General features: G+C 45.8%; 1 protein-coding gene across 5 annotated transcripts in view; it reads left to right on the forward strand.

Annotated features, from left to right (window-relative positions):
* The first annotated feature begins 6795 nt into the window (after positions 1–6795).
* Positions 6796–17482, forward strand: part of adcy3a (adenylate cyclase 3a) — a 66630-nt gene continuing 55943 nt past the window's right edge. The window contains exons 1-2 of one of the 5 annotated variants that reach the window (XM_026184467.1): positions 6796–6872; positions 9109–10188. In XM_026184467.1, coding sequence (XP_026040252.1) covers positions 9514–10188 — 675 coding nt within the window. In that variant the 5' untranslated portion in view covers positions 6796–6872; positions 9109–9513. The other 4 variants (XM_026184465.1, XM_026184463.1, XM_026184464.1 and 1 more) reach the window with 4 other exon arrangements.

Here is a 17482-nt window from a genome sequence, read left to right on the forward strand (position 1 = left end):
CAACAAAAGGCGAGGGTGGCGAGAACAGAATTGACAAAACCTAAACCGAGGGAGGTCCGGAGGCCGGTCGCACGGAAGAGAGCGGCGACCTCATTCAGGGAGCCACCATCGACGGTGATGACATCCAGCTAGAGGCCTGGAAAGTGGCCGGCAAAGGCGAGGTGGTTCAGGCAGAGGCTGGACCAGACAGCGAGGCAGAGGCTGGACCGGCGTGGAAGTCCCTAACGGCGGCGCTGCAGGCGACGGCGTGAAAGCTGCAGGCGATGGAACCGCAGACGACGGCACGGAAGCCGCACTGCAGGCCTGGCACTGCAGGCGACGGCTGGAGGGGTCCCTTCGGACCCTCCAGCGGAGACAGACTGCTGAACGGGCCCCTCGGACCCTCCAGCGGTAAAGAAGTAAAGACAGCTGAGCAGGAGACTGAACAGCTGATAAGCAGTTCTTATTGTCCTTTGCTGTACAGACCACAACCGCCGAGTAAACAGTCCCACAGTTCAAACCAGTAATATTGTCCTTCCTACTCACCACAGCCGGCTGCTCTGAAATCCCGGTGTCCGACTGTGGCGAGGGGCGTCGACGGCGCGATTGCCGCTTCCTGTTCGAAGGCTGGGTCGACGGGCCGGGCAGAATATCCTTAGTCGGGCCAGGCAGCGAAACAGTAGTTGCTAGGCGAGAGGTAGAGGCCGGACGAACAAAGTGAAGCTCGTCCAGAAAGAAAGCCTCTGCGAGCGGGTGAAGTAAGCTGAGCAACCAGGGGAGACCAGAAACTAAGCGCTGTAGCCAATTAGCTATGGCTTGGCGAAAGTCTTTCCCCTCGTGCTCCAGCCATAAGTTAATCTCCACATTCACAAATATACATTTCTGACATTCAAAAACAAAAACAAATCAGCGACCAATATAGCCACCTTTCTTTGCAAGGACACTCAAAAGCCTGCCATCCATGGATTCTGTCAGTGTTTTGATCTGTTCACCATCAACATTGCGTGCAGCAGCAACCACAGCCTCCCAGACACTGTTCAGAGAGGTGTACTGTTTTCCCTCCTTGTAAATCTCACATTTGATGATGGACCACAAGTTCTCAACGGGGTTCAGATCAGGTGAACAAGGAGGCCATGTCATTAGTTTTTCTTCTTTTATACCCTTTCTTGCAGCCACGCTGTGGAGTACTTGGACGCGTGTGATGGAGCATTGTCCTGCATGAAAATCATGTTTTTCTTGAAGGATGCAGACTTCTTCCTGTACCACTGCTTGAAGAAGGTGTCTTCCAGAAACTGGCAGTAGGACTGGGAGTTGAGCTTGACTCCATCCTCGACCCGAAAAGGCCCCACAAGCTCATCTTTGATGATACCAGCCCAAACCAGTACTCCACCTCCACCTTGCTGGCGTCTGAGTCGGACTGGAGCTCTCTGCCCTTTACCAATCCAGCCACGGGCCCATCCATCTGGCCCATCAAGACTCACTCTCATTTCATCAGTTCATAAAACCTTAGAAAAACCAGTCTTGAGATATTTCTTGGCCCAGTCTTGACGTTTCAGCTTGTGTGTCTTGTTCAGTGGTGGTCGTCTTTTAGCCTTTCTTACCTTGGCCATGTCTCTGAGTATTGCACACCTTGTGCTTTTGGGCACTCCAGTGATGTTGCAGCTCTGAAATATGGCCAAACTGGTGGCAAGTGGCATCTTGGCAGCTGCACGCTTGACTTTTCTCAGTTCATGGGCAGTTATTTTGCGCCTTGGTTTTTCCACACGCTTCTTGCGACCCTGTTGACTATTTTGAATGAAACGCTTGATTGTTCGATGATCACGCTTCAGAAGCTTTGCAATTTTGAGACTGCTGCATCCCTCTGCAAGATATCTCACTATTTTTGACTTTTCTGAGCCTGTCAAGTCCTTCTTTTGACCCATTTTGCCAAAGGAAAGGACGTTGCCTAATAATTATGCACACCTGATATAGGGTGTTGATGTCATTAGACCACACCCCTTCTCATTACAGAGATGCACATCACCTAATATGCTTAATTGGTAGTAGGCTTTCAAGCCTATACAGCTTGGAGTAAGACAACATGCATGAAGAGGATGATGTGGACAAAATACTCATTTGCCTAATAATTCTGCACTCCCTGTAATATCCTCCCGTAGCCCCAGGTGGGTCGAATATGCTGCAGGGTCCATGGTGGCTGGTTCGTACTGTCACGGCCAGCGGGGCAAGCCGTGTGTAAATTATTAAAGGACACAAAGTGCAAACACGGTTTCTGATGAGAGTGAGCTTTATTAAGGAGGATAACATTCAACAAAAGGGCGAGGGTGGCGAGAACAGAACTGACAAAACCTAAACTGGGAAAACTAAGAATAAAGCTAACCTGGAAGATGCAGGGGAACCACACAGGATGACAGAGGGAGATAGGGTTAGACCACGGACTCAGAGACGCGGGCTTAACACAGAGACATGACTACACTAGAGGGGATACACAGAACCAAAACGTAAGAATAAACAAAGATACATCAAGAAATCAAAGATTAACAATACAGAACAGAAAACACTGGGTCACAGAGCCAGGACCGTGACATTGGGTCTGTCGTGGGTTTGTTACAACAATATAGATTCACAACTGCACCAAAGAGTAAAACTGTTGAATGTGGATTATTAAACATTAGGTCTTTGTTTTACAAGTCTCTATTACTGCATGAAAAAATAATTGATCAACAAATTGATTTGATCTGCTTCACAGAAACCTACTTACAGCAGAATAATTATGTTAGGTTAAATGAATCAACACCCAGAGTTATACAAATTGTTAGAATCCTCGAAGCAGGGAGGGGAGCAATCTTCCACTTAGAGTTTATTAGTCAACCACAGACTCTGACAGAGTTTGAGTTCATTCAGAAGCCTGATGCTTAGCCTTGTCCACCCTAACTGTAAAACTCAAAAGACCATTTCATTTGTTTTCTATCTTACACAGAGCTTCTGTCTGATTTAGTGCTCAGCTTAGATAAAATAATTATTGTGGGTGATTTTAAGATGTATGTAAGCATTAAAAATGACAGCATTTAATCTATTAATAGGCTCAACTGGCTTCTCTCACAATGTAAAAGCAACCATCCATCACTTTAATCACATGCCAGATCTTGTTCAGATAGAAACTCAGCATTTAACAGTGTTTCCTGAAATCCCTCTTTAATCTGATCATTTCATAATAATGTTTACATTTATAATAATGCATGACACTACAGTAGATGTCTTTCTGAAAGTGCTGTAACTAAGTTTAAGACATGATTCCTCTACAGTTCCTGCACATCTGTCACGGTTTGCCAGGGCAAGCCGTGGGGATGTTGGAGAAAGGACCCAAATGCTGGACTCAGTGCAAATATGAACAGTGCGTTTATTTACAGTAAGGTAAATGTACACACAATAAATCTCCAGTGCGTTCCTTCAACTCCTGTGTTGTGCCTTGTCCTAAGTGCTGGTATTCGTGCTCTCTGCTCCCGTGCCTACGCACACCCCGTGCGTCCTGCTGTCCTGTGTTCCGCTCTCCTCCTGAGGAAAACACAACAGACGCAGCCGTTACGACACCAACTCCAGCAGGCATACACTTAACAGCACTAGAACCACTAACATGGAGTCTAACTCAACGATCCTGCGCCAGAGGAAGCTCCATCATTCTGTTAAGCAGCTCCCCGACGAGCCTGATCAGTAGCAGGTGTGTGAGATCCTGGGCGTGACCAGCCAGCTGGCAGGGCCACACCCACCAGGCCTGGGAGTGTCACTGCTGCACTCACACACACACACACACACACACACACACACAAGCATGGAACACAAGAACACAGCACAGTGCAGCAAACATACATCATATGCTATAATAATGATGATAATAATAAACGTCCACACTGCTCACGGACCCCGAGTCCCCGGGTCCGTGGCAACATCTTTAAATCACTGGTGAGCAACATCTGAACCATGAAGGAACTTTCCATACTGCTGTGGATGCTGCGTCTTGTAACGCATGGCACGATGTTTCACTGCAAGTCTGGACTTTTGGTTATAGTCACCCTGCAAACCTCCTGTTGTTTATAACATATTCACCCCAGAAGTGTCAGTGAGAATAAACATGTTTTCTAGCTTTTCTTCTTACAGTTTAAATACATCATTTATGTCAGCATAGTATGTGAGTAACAGGTTACAGTGAGGATGAAGTCACCTGATGCTGCAAATAACATTTTCTGTTGAAAATACAAAACAAAAAACTAAAGAACTGACGGAGTCAGAGGTGAAAACTTTTAATGAACGGCACACTGTGTCGCTCTCTCTCTCTGCTGATATGATTGAATTGAGCTCGCCCACCAACCTCTTTCTTCTTGACAGGAATCATTCAAATAAGATATCTGTATATTATTTATTTATCTATTTAATTGTATTAAACTTTGGAGTTTAGTGTTTAAGTAATTGAAGTCATATTAGTCTTCACAGTCTACAGCTAAATAATGAGAGATAGGTATTGTTTGGTTTTACACGTGCACGTGTGATAAACTGAATCCGTAATATCAAAAACATGAATGCAGTCATTACAAGGCTCAGCATCAATAAGTGTGCTTATTCAAAAATGGGAATCCTTGTCCCAGGAATGCGTCGAAGCAGCAGGTACGCCACCTGCCATAACTGGGGTGGAGTGCACCATCGTGTTTTGTCATGGTCACGTGATCTGGGTGTTTTGAACCACGCTTCTGAGCAATGTTTCGAAACATCTGTGCTTTGGAAGGTCAACACAGTGTCAAAACAGCTGTTTCAGTCTTCTCATCCCTACTTCCCACTCCTCTATAGACCTTCCCTGGAATTCCTCCCTGAAGTGTGGGGAGCCTGTTCTCTGAGCGCCCTACAGAGAATTTTGGATTGTTGTGCATTTTCCCCTTGGACACCTGGAGTCCCATTTTCTCCTTTTGCTTAATTGTGGATAGCATTTTCTGGTAAAACTCAGAATCACAGTTAGTGTGCATGGGATTCTTCCAAGCCCTGCATTTGAGTCCATTCCAGTATTCATGACAGAAGTATCCAGCCAACTTATGGATTTGGTGGACTCAGCGGACTCAGGTCATGTTCATCACGTCCTTTCCACCCAGGAAGTGTAACTCGGCTGGCTCCACGTGATTGGAGAGCTTGCCTCTGGCTTAACAAACTGTCCTAGTAAGCCCAGCTCTGTCTCCAGTTAACCCTCTGCAGGATATACTACCTCAGCGTTCTCTTCACCCTAACCTAAGGTTGCTTCCACCCCAGAAGCATTTGTGTGGTGCACTGGACTTTGAAGTCTTATTCAGCCACTCCACCAACCCGTCAGTGTGAGGGTGGTAGATGCTGATCAAAACAGATTTGTAGACGTCCCCATGCACACACCTAACCTCCACCCACTCTGCCTCTAACAGTTCTCCGGCCGAACCAGATTTTGGTGGACTACAGTCTGCGTGCAACTTGAATCTACCATAGCCTGGCGTATACCCCTTTGTTATACTGTGTGTCCAGCAACACAGAACACTCATCCCATCTCCATCTGTGGGCACGCCCTTGTGTGGTTACCATCTGGTAAGGATAACGGAGTGGGATGAGTGGAAGACAGCCATCAACACTCAACTGGGCCACTTTGAGTTTTTGGTGATGCCTGTTGGTCTTACGAACAGGTCCAGAGTGTTTCAGGCCCTCGTGAATGATGTCCCTTGGTACTTCTTTAAATACTTTGTCTACCTGGATGATTTTTGTCTTCAGACCTGATGTTGTCTTCTATCTCCTCTGTATAGACCTTCCCTAAATTTACTCCCTGCATTGTGGTGAGCCTGCCTGTTCTGAGAGAGAGTTGGATTGTTTGTGTTTGCCTGTTTCCCCCTTCGAATCCCCTTTCCTTTCTCCAATAGATCTTTCTGAGTTAACTTTAGTAATTACATTCTCCAAAGAAGCCCTCTCATTAATTAATGCTTCAACCATAAATATTATTAGCCTATCTTTATGAATCAGCTACGTATCAGGCCTTCAAGATGGCAGCAGTTAAACTGTTACTCAAAAAGCATCATTTGACCAGCTGTCCTAGCTAGTTACAGGCCAATCTCCAACCTTCTTTTTATCTGAGAAACTCTTGAAAGAGAACAGCTAACTGATCATCTGTAAAAAATGGTTTATTTGAAGAGTTTCACTCAGTTTTTATTGTGCTTGGCTTACTCTGAATGTTAAATTAACCTGGCGTCCAGGTTATCAAGGAATCTTGGAGTAGTTTTGATCAGGATCCTTCAGTGCACATATGAAATATATGCTGCTTTCTTCCTTTCTGTCTCAGAGATTATTGATCTTTGGCTCTGTCTTCCTCAGCTCACCCCCAACTGGTCAGGTTAGATGGCCCCGCCCCTCCCTGAGCCTGGTGTTGCTTCTTACTGTTTCTTCCTGTTAAAAGAGTTTTTCCTTCCCAGTGTCCCCAAAGTGTTTGCTCAAAGGGGGTCTTGTTTGATTGTTGAGGTTTTCTCTGTATTGTTGTGGGAACTCTTGGAGAATACATCAAAAAGCACCTTGAGGTGAATGCTTTTGTGATTTGGCATCATCTAAATAAAACTGAATTGAATCAAGCCAGTTACATCACTTTTGTCATTCCTAACATTTACACTCCAGGTCATGTACTTGGGGAGGGACTCGGTGTCTCACCTAAACAAATGTGGTCAGGGGAACGGTGGACTGAGATTGGCAGACAACCTGCTCTATCAGCTGAGCGGCAGGTGCATTTCTGTTCAACACTTAGGTTTCACTGATATCTTCATATTGCCTTACATTTTGAATGAACTATGAACTGTCATGCATTGATTTAGTGGATAGAAAAAAAATTGAGGAGCCGAGAAAAAGGCTTCCAGGTAAGACAAAGCTCTGAGTGTAACAAGATCATTTATTTTACTGTATAGCAAGTTCTATTATTATTATCGTTAATATTTTACACAAACGGTGCTTGTTTTTAGGGTTGCTGTGTGGCCTGTAGAGCATTATTCACATAGCTTTCAATCATACTTCTGCTCTTTCCTGCGTCAACGTTCGCGAGCAGTGATTTTATTTTGTAAGCCACCAGAAGCCTCGTTGGTTGCGCTCGTGATAAAGCTGTTCCGTGTCTTCTGCGGAAAACATCCGAGGTAAAATAATAATAATAATGAAATAAATAATAAAAATAACATTAATAATAATTCATGTTAAGAACAGTGGGGGAGGGGGCGGAGCCACCGGCCGCGGCTACTTTCTGTGACTCGTTAGATTCAGTGATTGTTTCCATCTTCACGTGAATCCGGTCTCGTGCGGGGCTCCGGTAGCTGATATCTGTGTGAGGGGAATAACGTTAGCACCCACAGGAGACGGATGCTTTCACGGTAAGCGGTGCATCAGCTCCACGGAGAGCTTGCAGTGAAGCAGGTGAACACGAAGCACACGCGAAGAGCCGAAGTGGAAATCACGTCCAGATAAGTTTCCGTTCGAAAGACACAGATGCTAACGCAGCCACAGAGAAAGGTTTGTTGGACAGCTACCGTGTACCACCCGAGAACCCCTTTTGTCACTGCGAGTACCGTGGACGTGGAAATGTCCTCAGGCAACACAAGCCCACTGGCTTTTGTTTGTTTTTAGTGTGGTTTTACGACATGTGTACCTGTGGGAGCGCAACATGTAACAAGGTAGGCCCACAGCGGAGAGCCTCGCTCTAGCGTGGAGAGACCCTAACGCCAAAATGTGGCCGTTTCACAGCGCCTGCCTTTAACAGAGGTGCGAGCCCAGGGAACAATCATCCATCTGTCGCTGTGCATCGGTTAGTTTGTTACAAAGGGATTTATTGAGACGTGTAAACACGCAGTCCAGAGAGCAAACAGAGCTTCGTAGATTTTGTATGACTGCCTTTATTCGTCAGCACAGGTGAGCTGTCATCAACAAGCTTTTAAAATGTGTTCGCAGTCTTCAGAAATAGTTCTCCGGGCTCCTAGAAGGACATCCCAAAGTTCCTCTTCGTACTCACACACTGCTTCATGATATTAAAGTCTGCGTTTGGAGGATCGTCTCTGACGCACAGTTTTATGTTGTGCATTTGTAATGTGTTCGGGATCGTTGCCATGCCGAAAAAATAAAGGCACTGTCCAAAAGCCTTTTGGTACTGTGTGCTGGATCAAACTCTGACACTACTTTTCTACATTCGTATCCATTGTGCGGAGATCCCCACGGCTCCTGACCGAGCAGCAGCCCCAAACACCCAACCTGCACCGTCACACGGCTGCGGACGTCTTCCTCCGTGGATAAACTTTTGGCTTTGACTTTCACATGCTGTTCATTTGCTGTGTAACCACTTCTTCTTCTTTTGTTTCCCCTGCATGTTTTAGGGCACACAGCTCATTATTTTGCAGTTAATAGTGCTTTAGTAATCACTTTTGTGGGTCACACTCAGACCTATAGCCTTTAGTGACGCGGTCACCCGTGAGCTGAACTGGTATCCATCTTTGCCTTTGTTCATAGATTCAACTAAAATATTGTTTACATATTTTGCTACACCAGATATGTAAACGCATCTGGTGCAGCAAAGTGCATGGATTAAGTTTGCAGGTTAAAATAGTTGGCTGTTCATCCCTTAAGCTAAGTGCCTCGTAGTTCAGTGTTAAGATAAGCAGATTAGCAAACAAAAAGCCGTACTTTGAAAAAGTTTAGGGACAAGGACTGGAAAGTGAGTGAATTTGAGAAGGCCTGGAACTGCTGTACAAGACATTTGAGAAGCGCCGTGGACTATACTTAAAAGCCTAACTGAAATGAATTCTATCAGTTCAGCAGAGAAGAAAAGTGGTCAAATATCCACCCAGAAGGTTGTTCATGGCTGTCGAAAGCATGTAGTCAAGGTGCAACTTGCTAAGGGACATTTAACCAAATATTAGCGGCGTGTATGTGTATAATCTTGACTGCGTGAGAGAAAATCCAAAATAAGTTCAAGTGTTCCCCCTGCGATTCTTGTCATTTAAAGCCATTAAAGATGTCTGCTGTGTAATGATTCCACCCGGGAAAAAGAGCAGTTAAAAAAGTTAGCGTGACACTTCTACCTGTTGCTCTCTGGTGACTTTGTGTTTCTTTATTCAGGTCATGTGAGATTTATGGAAAGCGGAGGAATGAAGGCAGTGACACAAAGAAAATCAGCGGAGTAAATGTTAATACGTCCAACTTTGATATGTGGCCTACGGAGACGACCGGGCTCAGGTGAAACGGTCCCATTTGCAAAGCTGAAAAACCAGAGGTGGACATCACGATGATGAAGAGTAGGCGTGCTCAGATTGGACCTATGAGAGAAGGCTAAGCACGTCAAGTGACCTCACTGGATGGAGTGACTGTGGATGCAGAGAGGACGTCTCTCCAGTGTCCTGACAGTCTGCTGTCCACACGTGTGGGCTTCCCTCACAGGATGTGAACCTGAGACTTCGGTCGGTGTTTGATTTATGCTTCCATTGTTTTTGAAAGAAGACTGGGAGCTGCAGCTGAATGTAAACCATGCCTCGGAACCGAGCCTTTTCTGAGCCCGAGTATTCTGCTGAGTATTCAGCAGACTGCTCTGTGACGTTGCCCTCTGACCCCGGGCAGGCAGTGGGGCGAACACACGAGGTCACGGTGCGGACCTCGGGATGCTGCCTCTGTCTGCCGCGTTTCATGCGCCTGACCTTTGCGCCCGAGTCCTTGGAGAATCTTTACCAGACCTACTTTAGACGGCAGAGACACGAAACGCTGCTGGTGCTCGTTGTGTTTGCCGCGCTGTTCGACAGCTACATCATCCTCATGTGTGCTGTGGTCTACACCGCTGATAAGCTGGCTTCTGTTTTAGTGGCATCAGTGGGACTGGCAGCAGATATCATTCTCTATCTGCTGTGCCGCTTTGGGCTGCTGCCAGACCGCATCTCCCGGCGGGTGTTGCCCTATGCCCTGTGGGTGCTCATAGCCGCTCAGATATTCTGCTACCTGGGGTTGAATTATGCTCGCTTCCACCAGGCCAGCGACACCGTAGGCTGGCAGGCTTTCTTCAGTTTTTCGGTTTTTCTGACTCTGCCTTTGAGACTGACTCCCATTGTGCTCATCACCACTGTGTCCTGTGGGGTCCACACCCTGGTTCTGGGTGTCACCATTGCCCAGCAGCAGCAGGATGACATACACGGCGCAGCACTCGGCAGACAGGTGAGAGTTGAGTTGTCTGTTTGTTAACGCATTGAATTTCCTGTGTCTAATGGCATGTAGCCAGATGTAAGGCAGTAAAGCTCCCCAAAGCCAAATATCTCCGTTTCACAGGGATACTAACTAATACTGGATAGGTCTGGTAACTGTACGCAGATTACACAGTTGACAGAACAACCCGCAGAGTCCTCTTTGTTGGTTTCCTTTTTAAATAACGTTTATTTTCATATATTGTGTTTTAAGAGAAGCAGTAGTTGACTACATGACAAGTTATTATTAACATTAGTGCCACGGGTCTGCCCTGAAAGTATGGACGAGTGTCCAGATGAAACCAGAGTCATGAAACTGCATTAGGAACAGGAAAAGTTTCACCTTTATGGTAAAATTATTATTTCAACTTGTCAGTATCTAAATCTGCCATTCACATATAACAGCCACTGTAATCAATACTTTTTATATCTATCAATATAAAGTATTCCACTTCATATGCTTCTTTTAAAAGGGCCACTTTGTCCAGCTGTTTGTCTTTTTCTCAGCAGTTATTAACACTTTGAGAAGATATTTGTCCTAAACGTGCAAACCAGTTAGTGTATTACCTAAATATACAGTATCAGAACTACAGTCAATCTCAAAACCTAGTGTGACTTTCATTTGTGCCACTACGTCTGACCAATAACGTTTGTGATAGTTGCATCTGTTGTATTATTAGATCCAAATCTGTCGTTTAATGGAAAAGCTAATAAAATTCTTCCATGAAAATTTTCTCCACTGGCAGAACTGGAGGTGCTGTTTTTGTTTTAAACACATATTTGTATAAAACTCACCTATTAGTGTTATATTTGCCTCTTATGTCCCATTTGACTTTGTCTTTAATGAGGACAAAAGGGTTTTTTCCCCTAGTGCTTTTTTTTAGCAGAGCAGAGCAGAGAATTTGCAACGCGACATTTCTAAACATACTATTTTCATTATTTCTATAGAAAACCGAAATAATTTCTGCTTGCACACGATACAAGAATTATTTCAGGAACAAAAAATGGCCGGTGGCTGTTTGCATGGTTTCTCTCCAGCTTCCTTCCACAGCCCAAAGACATGCAGTTAGTGCGTTACAGTGTGTCTCTCAGTGTTAGCTTTGCATCAGCCTGGTGACCTGTCCAGGGTGTATCCTGCCTCTAGGCTCAATCCCCCCACAACCATGCAAAGGATAAGCAGAAGATGGCTGTGAACCAAAAAAGTTATCACCCTGCTGAAAACGCCACCTTTTTATTGAGCTACAGCTGAAACCAATGCTGTGCAGTGATGTGCTTTAACTTTTCAACGCTCAAAGCTTGTAAAATCGAACTAAAGCTGAGGCTTACCTTCCAGTTTACACACTTTATAAAAACTTCAGCAAGCAGGGTTTGTGTAGGTGCTTGAAATCCTTTCTTGGATTTTAATATTGTCTTTTCAGGGTTTCAAAAGTGCTTGAATTTTGGATGTGGTGCTTAAAACTGTATTTCATTCACAACATATGAGTATTTGATTGCATAGTTTGCTGATCAGATGGAGAAAGAAAATGAGTCAAAAAGGCTAAAAGAAACATTTCTCCACTGGGGCGTGCTTTGCACCTCTGCGTCAGTCAGTCTGTTTTAATGAGTGTTGGCTGGAAAACGACAAATACGAATTATGGATAAGACGAGGACCAAATCCATGCGTAGCCACATGCAAAGTCTGCAAAAAGGATTTTCACAGTGGGGGAGTCTGCGTTCTCGAGTCACATGAAAGGTACGTGCACATTACACAGTAATGCTAATTTGTTTATTTTCGCTAGTTAGCAAATTCACAGGATAAATTGTGAGTGTGATGCAGTAAAGCAGTACTAGTGATAATTTATGGAATATGCGTTAACCTAGCTAACATTACTTAGCAGTAACAGTGACTGTAATTAGTTCCCTCAACTGAAAGCTTTAAACATTAGCCCAATATAACCAGGGCTTTCTGAATAAAGGCTATATAGCAGCTAAGTTGTCACCACCCAAATAGAAGAACACTGTCTATATTTGTATGTCTTACAATTTGCAGCTTTTTAAAGTGTTAACTTGGTTCCTTTGGGAACACTTTGAGGGGTTAAATAGAGCTGAGAATCCCAATGCAGTCTGTGATCATTTAGGACTTCAGCAATAACAAAGACAGAAACAAAGTTAAGCATATCACTGATAGTTGTACTGGGATTTATTATTTTTTTTAAATAACCCGTCTGCTATTTTTCTTTTTTGCTGAGTCGGAAGGAAGATTGTGCTTCAAAGACCTGCAACAGAAAATGAAAAGAGTCTGGAGGATTTGCAGAAACGGCTAACTGACAAACTCAAGGAACTCTAAGGCTACGTTCACACTGCAGGTGAAAGCGCATCAAATCCGATCTGGGTCACTTTCATATGTGGTCCTGAATCTGATACATATCTGATGTTTTAGAAAGCGACTGCTGTTTGATGGTCAGGTCGCATTGAATCCGTCTTTTACGTCACTGACACAAGACAGACGCCAATTATCAGCGCCGGAGAAGACATCGTGAACGCTTCCTGGCCATCCCGTGTAGATGTCAGTGAAACTGTTGGGACGACAACGTTGGAGAAACGTGAACATTTTATTTGTCCTGTATAATCTGCAGATTCTGACAGAAACTATCCTTTGAAGCAGCGCTCCTCTAAAACAGCAGTAAGGATCATTATTAGGTTATTTACATCATTATGTAAATAACAAAATAACTTAAAGCAAAATTGGGAAACAAAGTCTGAAGTCTTTATATTAAGGCCATCAGTCAAACAATACTGTTTGGTCTGGGTTAGGGCTGTTCGATATAACCATATATATCGGATGACGATATAAAAACGTCTGTCGTTTCATTTTACGCTGTCGTTTGTTTCGTGGTGTCACAAAATAAACTGTTTACGGCAATATTTGTTCATGGTTCTGATGTCACTGTAGTTATTATTAATTTCTTAAAGTTCTCTCTTTCTCTTATATTTAATAAAACCACACCACGGACGGACAAGCGCCTGTTTTTATGCGTTGTGGTTAGCAACAACGACGGTAACAGCATCGCATGTCCGCTTGTTTATGTTCTACATAAACCTTTCACAATAAAGCTCAAGATCCTGTTGAGACTTTTCAAAATAAACTGAATCACGTGAAAGATGCAGATTATTTATGGATGAGAAGTAAAAAAGAGCCGCCAGGTGCTAAAAAATAAAGCTTAGACTCAAACGTTAGAACAGGCTTTTCCCCGCAGCACGCCGTGTAATAAATACTCACAAAGAAACGGCGCCGTTACAACTTATGTCTAAAAATGCATCGTTTCATGCATCGGTTAAAACTCGACTCCAGCTACATGACGCGCAGCTGGAAACACTTCACGCAGGTCGAGCTGCCCGAGATTCACAGAGTTTACAGAAAATGTTACATTTTTGTGATTTATATCGTTATCGGACGATAGATGTCTCATATCGGGATATGAGGTTTTGAACATATTGCACAGCCCTACCCATACGGAAAAGAAATAGTAAAAACTTATATGATTTACTCATGAAAGTGGCCATTTTCATGAGTAAATCATATAAGGCTTACATAATTTACTCATGAAAGTGGCCACTTTCGCATTACTTTCATACATTGTTTTAGTAAGTATCCAAAACATATAAGTTTCATTATATAATTTTTCAAGGGATCTTATATCTGTTTTCACACTTATATGAAAAGCATATAAGTTTCACACAAGACAGATACAAACTTTATAAGATTTATATATATCTTTTCCAAATGGGTAGTCTGGGTCTAAACAGAGCGCGTTGTGTGTGACGTCTTCTTTTGTGCATGCGGCCGCTTCAAGCGTTCACACTAGAGCGCGTTTGCTGTCGCATTTTATTTGTAGTGTGAACGAGCAGACAAAAAACAAAATGCACAGAAATCAATAACTTTTCTATAATAATTAAATAGATTCAACATCTTTCTTCAACAGAACTGCAGACTGCACAGATGGTGCCTTCCCAAAGGAAAAAGTACTATAGCTTACCAGGGTATATTAGACTTAACAGTCTAAATAATATACAGTAATGGACTTCTATACATTTTACATCAGATTAAAACTTTGGTGTAAGATTCAGATAATTATTTATTAAAAGCTAGACATTTTAAATGAGAATAAGAAAGAAAAGTATGTCTTTGTGCCCCCTTTTCCCTGTTCATGCCCTATCGGCCCCCCTGGCTAAACTTTGCTAGATCCGCCCCTGCACAGTTACAGCCGTCAGCTGCATAGAAAGGATCCTGGTGTAGAAAGTAATATTAAATACATTCTAACAACAGCTTATCAAGGTTAAACGTGCTGCTGTTGTTCAGCCGCTGGTTTCCTCTTTCTGGTGCAAAGTGAGACAAAAACAAACGAGAGAGACGGACTCGCGACAGAAAAGACGATCAGCTGATCATTGATCAGTTTCATGATTGAAGTAGCAGCAAGAAGAGGCAGTCGCTCCATATATCGGTTGTTAAGCTTAAGGCTGGAATGCTTTACTAACATTCAGAGATGAACTTACACACTTGCTTTACTTCTCTCTGCGATAACTTCTTAAGAGATGAAATGCTGGTTTGGTAGCGAGGCTCCAAATGCTCAACCAGAGCGCCGACAGGTCTTGCACGCCACAGCCGCGCTCACGTGATGCGTACTGCTCCGACGTGCTAAGGTTATGAGCTGAGTTGCGCCATGTTGCAGGTGACCTAAATCCAGTAATTTAGGTCAGTATCGGACCGATACGTAATATCGGCTCGGTCCATCCCTATTATATACTGTAACGTTCGCAAGAACCAGACGTTTGGATCTCAGTTTGTCCGTTTATTCGGTAACACAGGCAAACGGGCCGTTAACTCCGGGAGAGTGCCCTCGTACAACACCTCACTTCAGCCCCGCACAGTCACACAACAACAAGGACCCCCCTCCCCTTCCTGCACACATTAACTCCCTTTTTCCTGCAGCACGACCAAACATGTATCTTAAAGAAGTAACAACAGTGTGCAGAGATAACCAACATGTCACTGTAAAATAACATTTAACCATCGTTACACTGCCCCCCCAGCAATAAGTTCCTCATCCCCGAGGGAACAACACAGTCTCTGAGGCGGGGTGGTAGCCTACGTTCCCTCCTTGACCTCCTGAGCCCCTGGGGTGTACACGGAGCTTCGGGGCTTTGAGGTGAAGAGTCCGAGGGAGGGGAACGCAGCTCCGGCCGGGGGTCCCTCTGTGCAGGGTCATGGGAGCTCTGTACTCGTCCCTCAGGGAAGGAGGGGAGGGACTGCCCTCTCCATAGGGGGCCATCCGGTCACTTTCCTCCCTCTAGGAGACAACTGCACTCTGTATACAACTTCCCCCACTCGCTCCAGGACCCCACCCAGCTGCAATCCAGTTTAGGACACCGTCCTTTCTTTCTCTTTGTGCTGTAGACCCACACCAGCTCCCCAGCACGGAAGTGCCTCCCCTTAGTGGTGATGTCATAATTCCTCTTTTGGCGCAGGCTTGCCTTCGCCAGCTGCTCCCGGGCGTAGGAATGTGCAGAATCCAGCCGGTCCTGCAGCTTCCTTGCGTAGTCCCGGCCTGGTGGTGCCTCTGGCGCATCCGGGGGCTTCCCAAAAGCCAACTCTGCAGGAGTTCTCAGCTCTCTCCCTAACATGAGCAGGGCAGGCGTACATTGGGTGGAGTCTTGCACTGCCGACCTGTAGGCCATGAGGATAAGGGGAAGATGGTAGTCCCAGTCCCGTTGGTGTTCTGAGGTAAGGATGGCTAGCTGCTGGGCCAGCGTCCTGTTAAACCTTTCCACCAGTCCATCGCTTTGGGGGTGAAGTGGGGTGGTGCGAGTCTTCTTAATCCCAAGGCGTTCACACATGGCAGCAAATACCTTGGACTCAAAGTTATGCCCCTGGTCACTGTGGAGGGTCTCTGCTGTTCCAAAGCGGCTGAACATCCCCTCCACTAATACATCAGTGACAGTCTCAGCCTCCTGATCTGGGATGGCATATGCTTCCAGCCACTTGGTAAAATAGTCCATGGCCACAAGGACAAAGAGGTTTCCTCTGTCTGTACGAGGAAATGGGCCCATGACGTCCACAGCTACTCGCTCCATTGGAGCTCCTGCTGGTTGCTGCTGAAGCTGAGCCCGGGACTGGTCCTGTGGCCCTTTGTGCGAGGAACATGCATCACAGCTGCGGCAAAAGTCCTCCACATCCCTCCACTGCTGACCCCAGTAGTAGCCCTGGCGGAGGCGGCGGAGGGTCTTGGAGATCCCAAAGTGGCCGGAGCCAGTGCTCCCATGGCAGGCTTCCAGCACAGCTGACCTCAGCGACCTTGGCACCACAACCTGCCACCTCTCCTCCCCTGTGGCAGGATCCTTCCAGGCACGCTCCAACACTCCCTCCTTCAGCCTGTGAGCTGCAAACCTGGCCCACAGCCCCCTGGTACAGACGGAAAACCCAGTGACCTCATCCCAAAGGGGTTGCTCCTCCCTCTCCAGCCACTGCAGGACTGACAGCAGGTCAGTGACTTGTTTCTGCCGTGCCCTCCACTCCGCTGCATCCACCACCAGAAGAGCCCTGCAGGCGAGCTGTGTTGCTCCGTCTATTGTTGTGAGTTCCCGCTCTATCTCCTCTCGCTTTTCACAGTAACGGCAGCCAGCTGCAGCACATGGGCGGCGAGAGAGGGCGTCTGCATTAGAATGGTGCGTCCCTGCTCTGTGCTCCACAGTGAAATTGAAGGCCAGCGAGCCACCTGTCCCTCTGGCTCCCTGAAAGACATCAGGCACTGGAGGGCGGCATGATCAGTTCTGATAACAAATGATGTGCCACACAGGTAGTACTTAAAGTGTCTCGCCCCTGCCACCACGGCCAGCAGCTCACGTCGTGTGACACAGTAGCGCCGCTCACTCCTGTTCAGGACCCGGCTGAAGTACACCACCACCTTCTCACCTTCCGGCCCAACCTGCGACAACACAGCTCCCAGCCCCACATTACTTGCGTCAGTGTCCAGGACAAAAGGCAGGGTGGGGTCAGGGGGGGCGAGGACTGGGGACTCTGTCAGCGATCTGCGGAGGGTGTCGAACGCCTGCTGACAGTCCTGGGTCCAGATGAAGTCACGGTCCTTCTGCAGCAGGTGGAAGAGTGGTGCAGCTATAGAGGAAAAGCCCTTCACAAACCTCCTGTAATAAGACGCCAGTCCTAGGAAGCTTTTGAGCTGTTTCTGGTCCACTGGTGTGGGCCACTCAGTAATGGTGTGAATTTTTTCCCC

Source organism: Astatotilapia calliptera, chromosome 11, assembly GCF_900246225.1.
Source record: "Astatotilapia calliptera chromosome 11, fAstCal1.2, whole genome shotgun sequence".
Taxonomy (NCBI): domain Eukaryota; kingdom Metazoa; phylum Chordata; class Actinopteri; order Cichliformes; family Cichlidae; genus Astatotilapia; species Astatotilapia calliptera.